At 38.1% G+C, this 19,480-nt stretch overlaps 1 protein-coding gene across 1 annotated transcript in view; it reads left to right on the top strand.

The window, feature by feature from the left end:
- The window catches only part of LOC107519783 (uncharacterized protein C3orf20 homolog), a 71,386-nt gene extending 55,414 nt beyond the window's left edge, over positions 1-15,972 (top strand). The window contains exons 15-16 of the mRNA XM_016162795.2: positions 1,705-1,818; positions 15,826-15,972. Coding sequence (XP_016018281.2) covers positions 1,705-1,818; positions 15,826-15,972 — 261 coding nt within the window. The remainder of the gene's footprint in view (positions 1-1,704; positions 1,819-15,825) is intronic.
- Positions 15,973-19,480: the final 3,508 nt, after the last annotated feature.

Below are 19,480 nucleotides of genomic sequence, written 5' to 3'. Positions count from 1 at the left end.
TTTCTATGCTTCCTCTACCAGAGAATAGGACTAGTAAATACTAGTTATGCCAACATCCTCCCATTGTGCATCCATGGTTGACATTACTAATCCATCATTCCTTTCAACCGAGCCTACATTGGGCCTTAAATTCATTTTTTTCTAATTGTACTCCAAGCAGCCATTACCGGTTGATTTGAGTAGGCACTCATGAAACCTCTTCTACATGATAGCCGGGACTTTGTTCTCTTTTATACCACCTAAACCACCTAATCAAGGAACTGTGGCCTCCTGTGTGGTGATGAAATTGTTGAGCTCTCTTGGAAGCTGAACAGCAGTGGGAGTTCATTGGATAATCTGGTGGAAGCATCAAAGGTGCAGACAAAGCTCCTAAAAGGGTGATCTGAGCCACAGAGGGTGTGTGGTGGTTTCTGGGAGCACAGGTTGTAGGAGTGGCAGCCACACCTTCATACCGTGTGTTCAAGCTGGATTCCTCTGCCAATAGGGTATAAGATTCTTGATGGCAGGACAATATCTTGTTCACCATTACTTAAAAACTATTTGTCAAATGAATAAATGAACCAATGAATAAGTGAACGATTCTTCAGCCTGAGGGCCAGTTATAGGGGTGTATGTACCATGGAGGTACTTCTGGGACCATGGACTTGTGAACTGAGCTAGGGCTCTCCTGAAGAGACAGAGAAACTGAATGGATGAAAGACCAAGATCTCAGTCAGGAGTTCAACTTTTCACTGGATCAAGAACGATATTCATCAAATCCCTCCCAAGGGCTCCGACATCCTCGGTGCAGACCACGCATACTCCTTCCATGCCTGGCATTCAATAGACACTCAGTAAATGTTTGCTGAACTGATCAGAAATGGCAAAGTCAGAATAAGATCAAGAGAGCAAATATTTATTGAGTACTTACTGTGTTGCAACCCTTGTTTACCCGAAATAGCATTTAATTCTCAAAAGAGCCCTAAATGGCTGGCTCTCTGCATGTGAGTCCATTGAGCACAGGTCAACAACTGAGACACAGGGGAGTGAGTCACTTGTCCAGGGTTACTCAGGAAGTGGTAGGGCTGGGGTTCAGATCAGGGAGTCTTACTCTAGGACTCATGCTCATAAGCACCACACCATGTCACATAACATCATGGAGTAGGTACATCAGTGGCTTAGGGAAGCAAAAGTGGAATCAAGGAGGCGACTAGATTGGGAGGAAGGTGCTCCTAGGCATGTTGGGGCAGGAGGTGTGAAGGGAGCTTCGTACGTATTTGGTAGACATAAATGGTAGTTAAAATTACAGGTTGCCCAAGGAGTGCATCAAGAGAGTGAATGGCAGGAAGCAAGATTGGAGATCTTAGTACAGTAGGTAATTAGAGATCAAATAGAGAAAAGACTAGAATAAAAGGCATAGAGAAATAGGAAGAAAACAGAAGAGAGTGGGGCCTCAGAAGTCCAGCAGAGAGTTTGCAAAGTGTGGCCTGTTCGATAATTTCAAATGCCGTAAAGAGGTCCAAGTAGTAGAGAAAACATGAAAATATCCACTGGCCTTGGCAATATAGATGTCTTTGGTGAGCTTACTAAAGCATTTCTAATGGAGTGATGGGAATAGACTGTAGAATTTTTGGTTCAAAGATACAAATACTGCCGGATAGAGCAAACGACTGGCTACCTGGAATTTAATGTCTTCACAACTGTTTCTTTTTTTTTTTTTTTTAGAGTCATTTGGATTCCTTTCGATTTCTCAAATACATCATCTCCGCATCTAAATTTACTGGCATCAGTTGCCCACTTCTGGTTCAAAGGCACAATGTCATTCCAGGAATTTTTTTGGTATGTGCTTTGAGATATATGACTCCTTTAACCGACTGTTGTGTATGATGCTTGTGTGGCTTGGAGATCATTCATAGAAGAGCACAGAATGCTAGAGAGTGTGCAGAAATGGATCAACTCTAATCACAACCTTCTGTGGCACCCCCTTGGCTATGGGTCTCATAACTGCAGGCCTTATAACTTAGATTATCCATACGGTTAACAATGAAGTGGACAAACCATCTACCCCATGAGTTGATATGGAATTATAAATGCTAAGCTTTAATTCTTGTATATAAGAAGCTTATCATCTAACTGACGAGATAGGATAGGTAATATCCATAATTTAAGACCAGGTAGAATAACCACCATAAGTGAGACAGGCTTTCTGTTGTAGATAACATGAACTTTGAAAACGGACCCGAGTCTAAACCTTGATTTAAACAAGTAGTAGTACTTGCTTGCTGTATGACATTGGGCAAATTACTATGCCTCTCTGAACTTGTTTGCTCCTTTACAAAAGGAGGAAATAATAACCAATTCATAAAATTATAAAAATTCAGCAAAATAAATGCATAAATTAAGCTTGTTTCAATTCTTGACACATTGTGGCCACTTAATAAATGTTAATTCCCTTCCACCAACTTTTCAGTTCAACACGTTTATTGAATGTCTACTTCGTGCCAAACACAATATTGGGTACTGAGGATACAAAAATAAAAGAGCCACAGACCCTCCTGACAAGGATCTCTTAGTCCACTGGGGAGAGCTATAATCTGAGGCTTCCTGAGGACTGTGATATGGGAGCTGGGCTCTAAAAGTGGAAAGGATTTTGATAGAAAGGTGTGAGAAGGAAGAGAAAGAAGCTCCAGGGAGAGGGAATATTATTAGTAAAATAGAGGTGTGGAGCACAAAGTACCTGGAGACCTGGCTTTCAGTCCTGCACCTTCCGCTATAACCAGCTGTATGTATTTGTTAACTTCATCTAGAAGAGGAGAGGACTGGATTAGATCAGTGGCTTCCAACCCTGGCTGATGCCTTAGGTGCATTAAAAAATGATTCTGGGCCTCGCCCTAGAACAATTAAATCAGAATTTCTGCAGGTAAGACCCAGCCTTCTCTTTGCATTAACTTTATTATGATATATTTTACATGCACTGACTTCTACGTGTACAGTTTTGATGACTTTTGACAAATGTATGTTACTCGTGTAACCACCCCCACAATTAAGATAGAAAACATGGCCATCACCCCGAAAAGTTTCCTTCAGCCCTTTGGCTTTTAAGTCCTTCTAATGTCATCCCCAGGCAATCACAGATCTGCTTTCTGTCACTATAGATTAGATTTGCCTTTTCTAGAATGTCATCTAAAAGGATTGATACAATAAGTATTCTTTTGTCTGGCTATTTGGAATATCAGTGTTTTTAAAAAGCTTCCCTGCATGATTTTCATGAGAAACAATGGACTAGATCATTTCTCAGGGCCTTTCCATCTTAAAAAAATACCATGAGTTCATCTGCTAGTCTAAACGTACTTTATAAAAGTTGCATTTTAGAAATAATAAGTACAACTTCTATCTTGCAATAATTATGATGATACTAACACTAATGTTTATGGAGCTTTTTTCCCTATGTACCCAGGTACTGTGCTAAGTTATTCATATGTTTTCTTGTCTAAATCCTCACAGCAACCAAGAGGGTAGGTACTAATATTATCCCTAATAATAGGAATGGGAATCAAAACTTTAGAGAGATTATGTAACCTGTGAAGAAGCTAGCAAGCAGAAGGGTAAGCTTTCAAACCCAGAGACTTTGTTTTTAATCACAAGACTACAAGAGCTCCTAAAGGTGAAGTCTCAGCCCAACTCTAGCGGACATTTTTCAGAAGTGTAAAGTGATAACAGATGAAAGTATTCAGCTTGTTGATGAGTTCCAGCTGGGGAGAAGAAACGAATTTAAAGGTACATTTAGCAAGAAAGGTGTTAGGCAAAGAATCTCTTACCGTAATATGAAAAGTAAGCCAGTATGTTGCAAGTATCAAATGACATTTTAGACAAGAAAAAGAGACTCAGGACAAATGAGATGGGGCAGAGGCTACATCTTATACATGTCTTTTGAGATATATACGAAACAGAGAAATCAAGAGTAGCTCATCCACCAATTTCACTATAGTTAATTGAATAACTTACTCAGATTTCAATCCACATACACACAAAAACCTATTTTCATCATACACATTATTGTCACTATGAACAATGAACAATGGGTCTCATTCTGTGGTAAGGAAGTCTTCCCACAGTACCTGGCAGGTGATCAAATATCACCCTGTTCCTGCAAGCCTATTTGATCCTGTGAGTCTTGGCAGACTCACTTGGTTGGTGTATAGCCTTGCTTCCTATAAATTTACTGGTGGTTAAAGAAAAAAGAAACCTTCAGCACAATGAAGCATACGTCCTCCTTTAACTGCACTTATCTGTGACATCTAAATCAAAAGCTTGTCCCCTGAGGTCCCCATTCCCTGTAAGAGAATATTAACAATTATTCGTGATCACCTAAAACAAACAGGTTTCTATTTACACACTGGCTGTCAACATTTGCTTGTCAAACCAAGAGCAAGGCGGAGGCCTCAAGCTGCCTAGTTGTCTGTCCACTGGGTGACAGTGTTGATCCGTCTGAAATAAATGCGCTTTGTCCCTGGGCCAGAAAATGCTGAGAACATTTGCAGCCAGATGGCGTTCTGAGGGCCTTAGGGACCAACTCTGCCTTTCTTTCCTGAGCGGGGCAGAATGATTCTGTTTATCTTTCAAGGGAGTATGTGAGGTGAAGAACTGATGGGCTGGGTTTCTTTGGGCAAAAAAATACCTTCAGAGAGTGAATGTGATTGCTCATAATAAACAAACCTGCATTTTTCTGATAATTTAACAAAGGCAAAAAACTTGCCAAGAGCATTGTGAAAACTAAGTTGAGATTGATTCTCTAACCAAAGCGTTCATTCTTATACAAATAGGCTAGTGTATGGGATGTGCCTTACCCAGGGCTCTGAAGAGAGACAAGATTGTCTTTGTGGAATGTTATTTCCAATTTGCCAGGTCATGGTTTTACATTGTTCTATCTGTTCTGCCATGATCTCTATCTTCAAAAGAACTAGATAAGCAAGAACAAATATTGTAGAAAGAGTTCTTGTGATCAGTGGAGACATGGAGGTGCGTTATGATAATGCAGTAGAGGACAGGGAATGATGGAACCGGCCACATCTCCATTTTAAAAGGACAGGCGTGTTTGCTTCTGGATGCTTTAAGAGAATTGGTTTGGGCAATTATTTTTTGCTTTCTTCCACCCTTCTCCAAAATGAAGAAGATAATGATTCAAATCATTGGGACTCTTCTTTATATAGTGAGAAATAGTCATATTAATGAGGGACTATGTCCCCAATTTTTTTAAATCAGGTTGAAGGACTAACATAGAAATATCAATTTAATAAAGTACAAAAAAAGAAAAAAAGAAAGAAAAATTACACCATAGAACTTTAGTATCTAAAAAGTTTCTTTTTTCTTTGCTATATTGGATATTATTTGGTCTGATCTATTGTGTTGATAAGTTAGCACATTTATATTTTATTACACACTATAACAAAGATTTTAGGGTGTATATATATATATATATATATATATATATATATATATATATATTTAAAAATACACTAAAACTGAAGCAGTATTTTCTTAGGAAGTTCTACTTGAGTTCCGAGGTTAGAAATAAAACAGGTTGTCTGGCTGCATGCTGTGGGATCAGGTTCTCACTCCCTGGGACTCACACTGACCTTGAGCAGCAAAGAAGAAAGGGCCATAGAAGCCAGAAGGCAAAGCCCTTGAGCTGTAAGTGACTTCCCTTTCTGCTCTTTCCAGGCCTTATCTACCACACCCAGACAGCGGGGGACCTACTTAGGGCAAACTGTAACCACAGCATTTTGATAGTCTCTTGAGTGCATCTTAAGGACATATTATCAGAGTTTTGTTAGTCTCCACCCAGCAGGAGGCAAACATTTTATCAGCCGAGGAGATGAAAGGTTTATGAGAGGAGGCCCTGGGCAAGGGAAGTTGACAACTTTCTAGGACTCACAAGCACAGAGCCTATTCTCCTGGGAAGCAAACCCAACCTGGCATCTCTGGTGTGTCTGTCATCTTCACCAATGAGTCACAATGCAAGCAAAGCTAAAAAGAGAATGGGATAGAGGCTAGAATATCATTTTTTTAGGGTATATGTCAGAAAGAATGCCTACCGTGAGGAGATGCCTTCTCTCTATTGTTCTCTTGGCAATTATTTTTCCTCCCAGGATTTACCCTCTTTTCCTGTGCTTCACAGTCTCACCTTAACCTTATGATGCCAGCTGTCTCCTTCCCTCTCCTTACTGCCAAGTTCAGAAAGCACTGATTTGAATCTCTGCCCCCACCAGAGGACTTTGGAGCCAAGGAAGAGAGTCCTTTTCCTGGCCAATATGACCAGGTACTCTCTAGGCCCAATAATCTTTTCTGTTTAGTAGTTGAGTAGCTCAGTATAATTTCATAAAAGTATCCTATACCTTTAATGTTCTTAAAAACGGGATATTATTTAGGATAGGCACAAGAAAGAATAGAAGAAGTTTAAGTGTGTTTAAAACAAGAAAAAATCTTTATGTACAATAGTATCAGTATGTATGAAGAGTAAAAATAATTCAGTTCCGTCATTAATTATAAAGTTTAGCAATGTTGTATTACTCTCTTGAGATCCTCAGTTCTTTCTAACTTTGACCACATTAGGTCAGGGACTCTGCTCTTCTTATTTTTGTTGCATTTTTTATAGTTGTGACTAAAAAATCAGTATTTATACAGTTGATTTGTAATGAAAGAGTAAATTTAATATTTAGGATCCCAAATCAAAAGGGTATGCCTAATTTTTCCCCAAAGCCAGCATGTAGCTTTTGTTTCTTTAGAGACTACTGTTTAATCTATATAAGTAAAACTAAGCATGTGATATAAGTTCAGACACAAAAATAAATCTGTTGGAAATATTTCAGCAACCTCTTAACATCAGTCAAAGGGAGTGAGCCACATTGTCCTAGCAATGATGTGTTTATGGAGAATTATAAATACAAATCTGAATGCTTCAAACATTAACAGAGCATCGGACTGAAACGGCTGGCAGATCCACTGCTGCTTTTTAAGGTGCTGATTTGCCCTTTCCTAGCCTCCCGCAAGCTGGCTGTAACTTCACACTTACATGGAGGAACGATGTTCTTTATTTAGAATCAAACTGTCTACGTTTTAGGGGGGAAAAAAAGATCTTTAAATCAAAGTCTTTGTTGGAGATTAAATGTCTTTAATGGGCCCTTTCCTTGCAGGGTTTTCTGCTTTGACATTGGATTTGACTCAAATTTAGTGCAAACAACAAATAACTTCCATTAAGGAACCTGTTTTCATTTATACAGCAGTCAGTATATCTCATTTTGTTGAATTTTTATAACAATTCTGTAAAGTCCTCAAGTCAAAGGTCATTTATCTCTTACTAACTGGGCAGCTGAGTTTGATTATGCGGCTAACTAATCCTGGGGCTGGGTTGGCAGCTTCCAACCCAACCGTCTTCCTACTGCTCATCAAGAACTAAGGAGCGAGAGGGCAGCCACTGTGAAGCAGCCACTGTGAGAAACAGTGTGGTGGTTTCTCAAAATACTAAAAATAGAATTATCATATGATCCAGCGATTTTATTTCCAGATATATACCCAAAAGAACTGAAAGTAGGGACTTAAACAGATGTTTGTTTCATAGCAGCATTATCACAATAGCCAAAAGGTGGAAACAGCCTGAACATCCATCGTCAGATGAATGATAAACAAAATGTGCAATACGCATACAGAGAAGTATTATTCAGCCTTAAAAAGGAATGAATTCTGATACATGCTGTGACATGGACGAACCTTAAAGACATTATGCTAAGTGGAGTAAGAGAGACACAAAAGGAAATATACTGTATAATTCCACCCACGTGAATTTCCTAAAGCAGTCAAGTGCATGCAGACAGAAAATAGAACAGTGGTTACCAGGGTCCAAGCTGAGGGAAGAGTGTGGACTTCTTGTTTAAAGGGTATGGAGTTTCGATTTGTGATGATGAAAAAAGTTCTGGAGATGAATAGTGGTGATGGTTACACAAAGGTGTGAATGTACTTAATGCCACTGAACTGTACACTTAAAAATGGCTAAAATGGTCAATTTTGTTATGTGTGTTCCACCACAATAACAAACAGAAAAAGAGGTGGGGAGGCAGCGTGGGAAAAGCAGCAACACTTGATTCTAGTGCCAGTTCTACCTCTGACTTGTTAGGTGACCACAGACAGTTAACCTTTCTAGTCCTCAACTTCTTTACCCGTAAGTCAAAGGGAACTGGATTAGATGATTGTCAGGTACCCTTCCAATTCTAACAGTCATCAGAAAAATGCATGTTCTGAGGACAAAGCCATATCAGGATTTCTCCTGGGGTCCCATCTGATGGTTGAACATTTGCGGCAAAGACAGCTCTCTCGAGCAAGTGATAAAGAAAAAGTGACATTTACATGCTTCTCAGAAATGAATGTTAGATTTGCCAGGCTTATTAAAATACAAGCCTGTTGGAAGAGGCCTAGACAAAAGGTCTAGGTGCTTTCTGACTTTAAAGAATTCAGACACCAATCAGTGTCTAGAGAAGCTACAGGATAAAGTTGGTGAAGCTTATTATCTCAAGTTTGATGGGTAAAAATCAATCTCTTATACAAATATAGTTTATAACTTTCAGTAAACAAATATCATTTTAACAAATGCAAATGCAATTTCCAATTACAAATATTTATGATCTCAAGAATACAAGTCAACAGTCCTTGGAACCTTTACAACAAACCTTTGTGTATCAGCAGAAAGCTCTTTCCCTTTGTAACAAACAGCCTGAGAAAATCAACTTGATAATAACAAGCTACAGAATAAGTATAAACTTTATGGTAGCTTATATGTAAATATAATCTTTTTTCAATCTTTTTTTTTTCCTTTGAAGAGTTCTGTTTAATTTCATTTAAATTAATTTTGCTCAAATTCTCTATCATTTAGCTGCAGAACACTTTTTGAACATAATTCTTAACATTCCATAGATCTGATGTTCTAAATAATGTATCATGTGGGCTTCTACTTGATCGGAGAAGCAAAAAGTGAAGATGATTTTAATGGCCCTCTCCCAGTCCCAATCCCTTCCTGCCCTTCCAATCATCCCACAGTCCTGGCCCACCTAAGATGCAATACCAGAGCCCCCCGGGCAGTGATTGGAGCAAATCAGGGCCAAGCAGGTGGGCTGTGACCATGTCAGGGGCGAGGCTCAGGCTAGGACGTTGAAGGTGGGATCTGTGATGCTGCTGCCTGGTCCGAGTGACTAGGATGCTCATAATCTTTATTTCTGAAATCTCTCCTGTACTGGCTTGCTCACTATTTACCTTGTCAAATACCCAGGTTTGTTGTTAAACTACTGGGGCTTGCTTCAATAATAATAATTTGTAGCCGGTGTCGAATTAAGGAACATAAGGCTTAGAATTGTGTCTCCTCACTAAAAACCAGAAAGAGGAAGAATGAGCTGAAAATAGAAAAATTAATTCTTTTGATCTGGATAACGAAGGAGTCATGATATTTAAGAGAGCATTTCTGGTCAAGGCCCCTTCCCGGAATGTTGGCAATTCCTGTGTTCTGCCTTGAGTCCTCTTTGAACTCTCCACAAATTCATCCTTTCCCACGGATTCCGCAACTATCCCTGTATGCTAGTGACACCCAAATCTCCATCATCAGTACGGACTTGTCACCCTGAGCCTCGAACGCATAGATCCGGGGGCTTACTGGACCTCTTTACTTGGAGGTAGGGGTAACCAATCACCCTACTGTCCAAGTTCCAGGTTCTGATTACAGAGGCATATTCGAGCAGGAGCTTACAAAGCTTCTACGTGCATCCCTAACAAAAATGTTTTCCCACAAAAGACTCTGGTAGCAAAATCATTACCTACCAAGAAAGTGTGAACATCTGGTTGAGGTTGATGTTTCTTATTTTTTCTGGGAAAACTGTTAACAGCACTGTGGTTTAAAAGCTAACCTAGTTTAGTAGCCTTTATTTTAAGGAAAATGAAGCAGTGTAGTGATCATTTTTTTATATTTGATGAAGCGAGGGCATAGCTTTGGAGACCAAAACTTAAGTTTGAATCCCAGATCTACCACTTCTTTATGTGGCTTGCCTCAGTTTCCTCATCTGTAAATTGGGGAGAACATCACCACCTCTATTGTTGGGATGTTGTGAGGATACAATGAGTTAGCATATCAACAGGACCTGGATGTAAAGATCGCATTTAATTTAAGTAAATGCGATCGTTACCCGTTGCTCACGAGGTTGACGTGAGAACGTGTGTTCAAATGAAAATGAGTGTTCAAATGAAAATACATGTTCAAAAGAGAAAACGTATACAAAAACTATTAGTAAACCAAATAATATTGTGTCAGTTATCATTATAATAATTTTTCTTTTTTCTTTTTCTTTTTTTTTTTTGAGGAATGGGAATTATACTCACACGTGGGTATGGAGCTCAGTCTTTAAGACTTTGATTAGTAATGGTGGTAGGAGAGCGGTGATGGGTGTGTGTGTGCGTGTGTGTGTGTGTGTGTGTGTGTGGCAATGAAGGGTTTAGTGGATTCTTTTTTGAGACCCTGGTCGATTTTTTTTAGTACAACCTGAACCATAGCTGTCCCCCACCCTCTTTACCCTTACATTTTCCTAGGTAGTTGTCCTCAAACCTGACTGTCCACCTGCGGAGCTCTTTAGAAATACAAGCCTCACCCCTTGTAGGTTCTCAAATATTCAGTAGATGTGGATGGACCCTAAGTATCTAATTTTTAGTAGACTCTGGAGTCATTTTTACATGCAGCCGAGGTTAAGAGTGGGTCCTGGCACTTGGCCTCCAGGAAGCGGTAAGGGTAGCTCATCTCAGGTCTGTTTTCTTTTTCATCCACGCTCGCTCTAGCTACTCTCAGCCAGTCCCGTGGGTTTAAAAACCCTCAATATGCTGATGACTCCCACAGTAGTGTCCCAATATCATGTTTTTTCTTGAACCCCAGGTTCCTCTTAATTCCAACTCACTATTCAATATTTCTCTTAGACATTTAATAAATAGGCATCTTGACTTGCCCAAATAGAACTCTATTTCCTCCTAAAACCTGCTCCTCCTCATGTCTTCCTTATTTTAAAAGATGGTTCTCACCCAGTTCACTCAGACCAAAAATGTTGAAATGAATCTCGACTTTTCCCTTTTCATACCCTACCTGTATGCAGTCCATCCTGAAGCATCTACCTTCCTGATATGTCCAGAATCTGTCTATTCACATTATCTTAATCCCCCCTCCCCAAGGCATCATCATCTTTTACCTCCTTGTGTCTGCCCATGTCCCTCTAATGCCTGTCCTCTGCGTAGCAACCAGAATAATCTTTATCAAACCTAAAACAGATGACAGCTCTGCCCTACTCAGAACCCTCTAATGGGTGCTAATTACGCTTGAAATAAAATCTTAGGTCCTTTCTGTGGACCTATAATCATGCCCCAGCTGCCTTGCTTCTGCTTGTTGATTGGCCCCAGCCCCTCTGGTCTCCTTGCTGACTCCCTCAGAGCCTTTACACACAGTGCTCACTGTGTGGGATGCTCTCCAGATAGCTGCATGGTTTATTCTCTCACATAATCAGGTCTCTAGACAAAGGTTACCCACTCAGTGGCCTTTCTTTCTGTTCTATCTAAAAGAATCCTTTTCACTCTCCATTCCTTACCCTGCTTTATTTGGTTCATAGCACTCATCGCTCCGAGGCGTCTTTTGTCTGTCTACTGGTTTATTATCTGATCCCTCCACCAAGGGCAGGGTCTTTGTCCATTCTGTTCATTTCTGCATCCCAGTGCCTGTAGAAAAGTGCCTGGAAAATGGTAGACTTTCAATAAATATTTTCTGACTGAGTAAATAAACACTCATCATTCTTCCCAATAGGAACATCAAACCCATTTTTACCTTGCTTTGTTTCTTTGACTTATCACCCAAATCTTTGTGCCAGACACAGCTCCAGGCTTTTCTACCAGGCAGGAATTTCCCAACAAAAAAGATAAATATCAGTGACTCAAAAGGAAAAGAGTATCTGCTGAGACTAATAACTTTTCACATAATGAATTCCCTGAATCCTGGCAACAATCCTCTGAGGTCATGTTGCCGTTTTCATTTTACATTAAAGAAAACTGAAGCTTCGAGGAGATTACAGAGCCAAAATGAGAAACTGAAATTTCCTGACCCATAGTTCAAAATGAGGAAAATGAAGTCTCTTTTGGCAATGTTGGGATATAGTACATGGGAGGTAGGGCAGAAAATTGTCTCTTCTTGGTTTTTCTGTAAATGAGACTTTTCAGGATTCCTGGGAGCGTTTTGGAGGTCTCCACTTCCTCTACTGATACATACCCCTTTCCTAGTCTCTACTTAATGGGAAGAGTTGCTATCTGAAAGTGTATTGGGTAAGTGCTTTAGGTAGTTAGAACCTTTTTGCTTTCCTGTAGTCATTAGGTCAATATTTGGTCACCATGAGGCTAATATATTTTGTTTTAGAGAGCAAATCAGGGACTGTTTGCTTGGTTGGAGTTGTTTGGAAAAGTCTTTCAATTCCACTCAATTCAATTCCTGGAACAATGGAGTAATTGGTATGATTTAAGTATTTAACCTCTTAGAACAGTCAACCAGATCAAGTCAGACAGACCGGATCCCACAACTAGAAAAATATCTTTTCAGTGTACGAAGTGCTTTTGCAAAAAGATTCTTGCATCTACTTCATGAGTAATAAGGAATGTAAACACGGAGGCCAGTGGCATGGGGGGAGAATGTCTAAAGAAATGAGACGAACAGTTTTAGTATGTGAGGGAACCATTCACAGATGAATTAATTGCCCACTTAGTTGACTTTTATTGAAATCCTGTGATTAAACTAAATGTAGACAAAAGGGATAATACTGCTCGCAGTGCTAATTAGAATTTGTGTGTGTGTGTGTGTGTGTGTGTGTGTGTGTGTGTCCTTGTGTGTGGTGACCTATGCAGGAAAATAGAGAAAACTGACAAAATACATAGAATTCTGGATATTATAAACAACAACAAAAAACAACCCAACTTAAAAAAGGGCAGAGGAGGGGGGGAAGGACTTGAACAGACATTTCTACAAAGGTATAGAAATGGCCTCATTTTCTTGATCTTTTAGCAGCCTTTCACATGTTAATCAGGGCTACCTCATCCCTCACAAAAAAATATTTTCTTCGTTCTGCTTTTAGGACACGGCTTCTATGTCACTGGCTGTTCCCTTTCAGTCTCCTTTGCAGGTTCCTTCTTAACTCCTGACCAAATTTAAGTTCTGCAAGGAGCTCAAGGGTTCTGACGCAGTCCTCGGCTATTTCATCACTTTAAACATGACCTAAAATGCTGACATCTCCCAGTCCGGAACTTTCTCCTGAGCTTAGACTCATATCTCCAACTGCTTATTCAACATTTCCATCTAAAGATTCATAAGTATTACATATTTATCCTATCCAAAACCAGGTCAACTTCTATCCCAACTTCATTTGCTGCTCCATCTCAGTAAATGACAACTCTGTTCCTTAGCTGCTCAGGCTAAAAACCTTGGAATCATCTAGTCCTCCTCCTCCTTACACTGCACATTACATCAGCAAATCCTGTTGGCTCTGCCTCCAGCATATATCCTGAATTTGATCACGCCTCATTACCTTCACGCCCACCAGCCATCATCCCTCACACGGATAAGTGTAATAGCCGACAGGTCTCCCTTCTCCCCATCCCTGTCAGATTTTCATATAGAAGAATGTTTTTTAAAATTTTATAACATTTTAAAAATCTAAGCAAGTCATGTCACTCCACTGCTTAAAACCTCTCCGATGGCTTCCTATCTCCGGGGAAAGGCTGTAACCATTACACGGCCCTCCTCGACTGGCCAGCCCGTCTGGGGGCTTCAGCCATGCTTGCTCGTTGCTTCTGCTCCTGCCTCAAGGCCCTTTGACTTACTGCTTTTATAATGCTCTTTATTTGTAGGGCTGGTTTCCTCACTACCTTTATACCTGACTGCTCTCTATAGAAAAGGACTCTGCATCCTCCACTTCCCTCGTACTTGGCTTTATTTTCTGTATGGCATTTACCAGCACCTGACCAGCTCAGCATATTAGATGTCTGACTCTCCCTAACAGCATTCAATGAGGGCAGAAGCTTTTTGTTCATTGCTCTGTTCCCAGCACCAAGAACAGTGTATGGCATGGAAGTGGCACATAATCGAACTGAATGGCAATCGTCACTTTGATTAAAAAAAAAAAAAAAAAAAGACGGGGGTATAACTTACAGGGTTTTAATGGATATAGATTATTTGATAGATAAAAATTCTTCAAAACATGGGGCCTAGGGGGAAAATAGCACCAGGAGTCCTTAGTTGATAGAATGCAGAAAACCTCTAAATTAGATTATTCTAGGTTTTGAAGTTCAATTGAAATTCAAATGCAACACAATTTCAGTAAGAAAAAATTTTGAATTTTGGTACTGGGTCTGGTTATATGCCCACTCTCTGGACGTATATACCGACTTAAAGGTTTTTCTAGTCTAACATTTCTTTGTATTCCAACCAACTTATTTCCGCAAGAACACGGCATTGCAGCCTTGCCTCCTCTTCTCTAGACCCTGGGTTTAGCTGAAGAGGTGATAGCTGGAGTATACACGGAATGAAAAGCTATCTTATATTTGAACATAAACCCAAAGTAACAGTGAAACCCTGCACATGCTTATCTATTTCTTAAATTACTTTTTTCCTATTATCCAAGTATTTCATGTTTTTCATGGAAAAACTGGCTAAAAGTCACCCATATGCCAGTTTATCACTGTTAAATTCTTCAGATCTTATAAAATATTCACATATATCACAGATTGTGTAAAGTAACTTTTTCATCAGCTATTATTAGCTTGATCTTCTGAGTTCAGGCAAGATAGTGGCTTCATGGCTAAAGGCCAGGCATGAGTGCCAAAAAAGTGTTTCAGCGCAAGGAACCACACACAACTCCATTCCAGCCAGCACTGGCTATTGATTGTCCTAGATATGAGAGATAGATTCTTTTGTTGCTGAAATGAAGATAAACTGGAAAATTCTATTCCAACAAAGAAAACCTTGTAATAGGACATTTCTTCCTGATGAAAAGATTATGCTGAGGAAAGAAATAACACGTAATCATAGGAAACTGTTTCTTTTGAATTCTTATACTCTCAAGTACTTGTAAGGATTGGTTTAAGATATAAAGTATACCGAGCAGGTAAAGTTCTGTACTAATTTCTAATCCTTTTTAATTTCTTAAAAGTTTAACATTTCTCAAGCTACCCACCTGTTGCTTTATATGAAGTTTCTTGCATCTAAGAATGACAAACTTGGCTGTATAGAGTTGTATCTTTTTATTAAGAATCTGAAAATGTTAGTGGTGGAAGATTTTAGAGGTCTAGACCAACTTGTAAATTGTAATTGTTAGTTTTTCTTACAGAGTAAATTGTGGCTCAATATGGTTAATGATTTCCCTGAATTTTAGAGTAGTTTTGTCCAGAATCCAAGTCTACCAACTTTCCAAACTAAAGAGCACTCTGTACTCTCTCTTAGAGGTTAGCTTCAAAATGAAAGTATCCACAGGCAGCTTATCATAGTGATGAACAGGTGCTGGAGTCTTTTAGAATTGGTTGGGATAGTGGTTCTTCCACTTCACGTGTATGACTTTGAATGAGAAATCTACTGAGCCTGTTTCCTAATTTTCAAACAATATATTCAGGTTCTAGGATCATGTTTGATATCTAATATTATTTTGCATATAAACATTTTCTCAAGGGACACAAGATTGCCCTTCAAATAAATAGGACTAATTTTCACATGATCGGATTCTAAAAATGTTCTATTAATTTTTACAGATGTACATTCAGGGAAAATTACTATTTGCCAACTTTATTTTCAATGGTTATAGCACATCTGCTGAAGACCTTCAAAAACAAATTGTGAAGACAAGGAGTGATTATCACATGGGATATTTCCTACCTGATGACTTCAAAATCCGGTAATCACACACACTCTACCTTATCTCACACTTTTAATTAGTAAATTCCAGATAAGGGCCACATTTCAAGAATAGCCTTTGAGTATTTATTCCTTGTTTCAAATCTCTTTTGAAAAGAAGTAGCTTATTTATTTAAAAGTTCAGTTTCAGGAAGGCCACTTTCTCTTTAACTAGTGAATGTTCCCAAGACTGTAAGCTAAGCTTAAAAAGATTCAAACCAACAATTCAATTACATAGGACAAAGTATGATCCAATGCATGTTAACTTCCTTCTTAGTTCAGTATGTCTTTTCTGTCAGGGAGGTCACATAAGTCAACAAATTTAACATGATTAGAATATATCCAAGGGCTGACACTCACTTTGAATGGTGAAAATGGAGCTTTTAAACTTAATCTGCTCTTTTCACTGATAAATTACCATGTAAGGCACTTGAATGACCAAACAAAACTTAGACTAATGAATCTAAGCCTTTTTTAGTCAACTCCTGTATTCTGAAAAATATTATAATAGAATAAAAAGAGGGACAAAACAGAAAAATAATTTTTACCTTTGCCTAATTAATGCATGTTGCAAATACCAGAATAAAAAAGGCACACACACAAAATACAAAGAAGTACAGATTTTATTAGAGACTTTTTAAGCTTAGGATGAACAATAATACAGATACATACAAACTTACTATTCGGTTCTTATAAAATCCTTTAAAACAGATGACAAAAATTCAATATAATAAAATATATAAAGCTATGAAAGAAAGTACTTTGTTAAAAAAGGTTATAATCTCAAGTCTTCAGGAAGGATAGGAAATGTATAGTTCTACTACATAAAACATAAGTAGTCAGAAAGTAAAAATTCAACTATCTCTGAAAGAATATTCTCAAATGATAATTTTAAAAATACAGTTTAATATGCTTAAATTATCTTAAGTGAAGGCAGACTTTAGAAACTTATTATGTAAACAAGCCTGAACTCTGTGAGACAGTTCATAAATTCCTATTTTTAGTGTTCATATTTAACGATGTTGAGTGCAAAGGCCCTCCGAATACTGAGAACACTTACTTTACATAAAAATAACATGGGTTTCATGCATTTCAAACTATGTGAAGAAATACAGTTAACTATGTTCACAGATTAGTGCACTGATAAAAGATTAGTGCACTGATAAAAGATTACTGATGTTAGAACATTTTCATATTTGGGTGGATACAAAATGTCATAATTCTGGAAGAAATGGATTATAAGGCTCACCTATTTAATTCTACATAGTTCATTAGAAAAACATGAATGAGAAGAACTGAAGTATAAATTAAGAGTGAATTCATGAGACAGAAAAAAAAGCATTTAGATCATTTGGCTTTAAAAGGAATCAAAATCCAAAGATCATTAGATCATCTATTGTTATCAAAAGAAATATTATGTGCACATAGTAGCATGTATAGTGTTTTGACTTATGTAAATAGAACACAAGGCAAAAATGAAAACACTGAGAGAGGAGGGAAAACATAATACATTTAAAAGGCAAAAATAGTAGAATCCATGGGGTGAAGCATCTCTGTAATGAATGTAACAGAGCTAATCCCAGGGTTGAGTTCTTCGGAATGAGCTCATAGTCCTACTTTAAAAAATAACCCACTGACCCAATCTTTCTGGTGTGACGAGGCTTGGAGGAATAGCAGTTTGGGCTCCTTTCACATGTGGAGTCCCTGATTAGTCTGCAGTTATTTCAAACAGGGTCTAAACCTGCTGAAGTGCATTACCAAAAGTATACATTTTCATTGTGTATCCTAACCTTTGGATTTGGGGTCTTTTCATACCTTTTCAGAAATCCTACCCCCAAAATTAAACAAAAGCATGCATGTGACTATAACTATGTTCTAGATTGGATGTGAGAGCTACAGGGAACGAAAATCAAGAAACTTACTAAAAACCAAAAAGTATTTTACAAAATACTTTTGTAAAATGTGGGACATTAGCTTATTTATTCTCTATCATCCTTGCTTATTTTCATCAACCATAGCAGATTTTAAAATGTAGCTTACAATGAGTCTAATAAGGGAACAATACATCTACCAATGATGCTAAAGGTTCTTCCCAGTTAATCTCAAAAAGCGAGTTCAAAGCAATGTGGTGGATTTAATAACAGATTAAAAGACAAAGGCAGTCTCCAGACACGAGAGTTTAAAATTACTTAAAATTACTTAGCATTGGAACTAGAGGGCAAAGACCAATACCCTTCAGAAATTATGAATGATTAGTTAAATGAGACTGATACAATATTGTTGTGTAGAAAGTCTTCTGAGAAAAAAATAAAACAAAAAAACCCCCAGAAATCATTAATTTGGGAGTGAATTTTTTTGGCTAAGCTGTTAAACTTAAAAGTAGACATCTGATAATAAAAGTTACAAGTACAGTTCTCACTGGCAATTAATAACCATATTACATATCACATTTCTGTTGTGATAAATTACTATAATGTCAAAGTCTGATAAGGCTTTATCTTGTTATCCATTATTTCCCCTCTAATTTTAGAAGAATTAACTAACCAATTCTTGTTAAAATGTAGGTACACATATAAAAATGTGGGTCTCAGTGAACGTAGAATGTCTGAAGCCTCAGGACATCTTCAGTCTTCACACTCTTGATGTTCCAGGAATGATGCGCGAGTTTAGGTTGGTTCTAGGATAGGCCCAGGGGCCTGGTTTGATCTGGGATCCCTGGGACCATACCTAGAACAAACCCAAACAAAACCAAATGCCTTGGGAGTGCTTTCAGCTCAGGTAGACTTCTGGGATTTTCACTCACATGGGGCTCCAGGGCTGTACCAGGACCATACGCCAATCTTTAAAGAATGGGAGTAACATTTCTGGAGCTTTCTGTACGTTGCCAGATACCTGTACTGTGCCTGAGTAAGCATTATGTAAGTCATAGTACGAACAGAAGGTACTACAGGTTGGTGTAATAAAAGTGCAGAGAATGCTTTGATTTAGAAATGGAGTTAATTAAGAATTTACTTTGGAGGAAATAAGAATATGTAATTTCTTAGGATATAAAAGAATAAACTTATAAAAGCCATGTTTTAGTTTTAGGAAAAAATGACAAACTCATTTGTAGGTAGCCAACCTTTAGGAAATGCTACAAAAGTGAGAAATCCCAAGTCAAAAATGGTAAAACTATCCCTTATTTTGAGAAACTCAAGATATGAGAGAAAATATATATTTCTACAACAATATTTCATAGAATATACCCATTTTTAAAGTGTAGTCAGAAGTATACACAACTTACCACCTTATTGCAATAATATGTTTGATATGTGCTAAATGAAATTCAATAAGTAGGTATGAAACAAACTAATTTAATGGCTGAAAGTTAAAATATAGCATTAAAAATACCATATACATTTTAATTTAACACACATTTTAGGATATCCATAAAACCAACTCCTATTCATGTCAAAATTTTGTGTAAGTGAATCCTGGGATGAATTCATTCTCTTTTTGGTTTATAGCAATTAA

The sequence above is a fragment of the Rousettus aegyptiacus genome, unplaced genomic scaffold (genome assembly GCF_014176215.1).
Source record: "Rousettus aegyptiacus isolate mRouAeg1 unplaced genomic scaffold, mRouAeg1.p scaffold_m13_p_2, whole genome shotgun sequence".
Lineage (NCBI taxonomy): Eukaryota > Metazoa > Chordata > Mammalia > Chiroptera > Pteropodidae > Rousettus > Rousettus aegyptiacus.
This window is presented reverse-complemented; position numbering and strand designations above follow the sequence as displayed.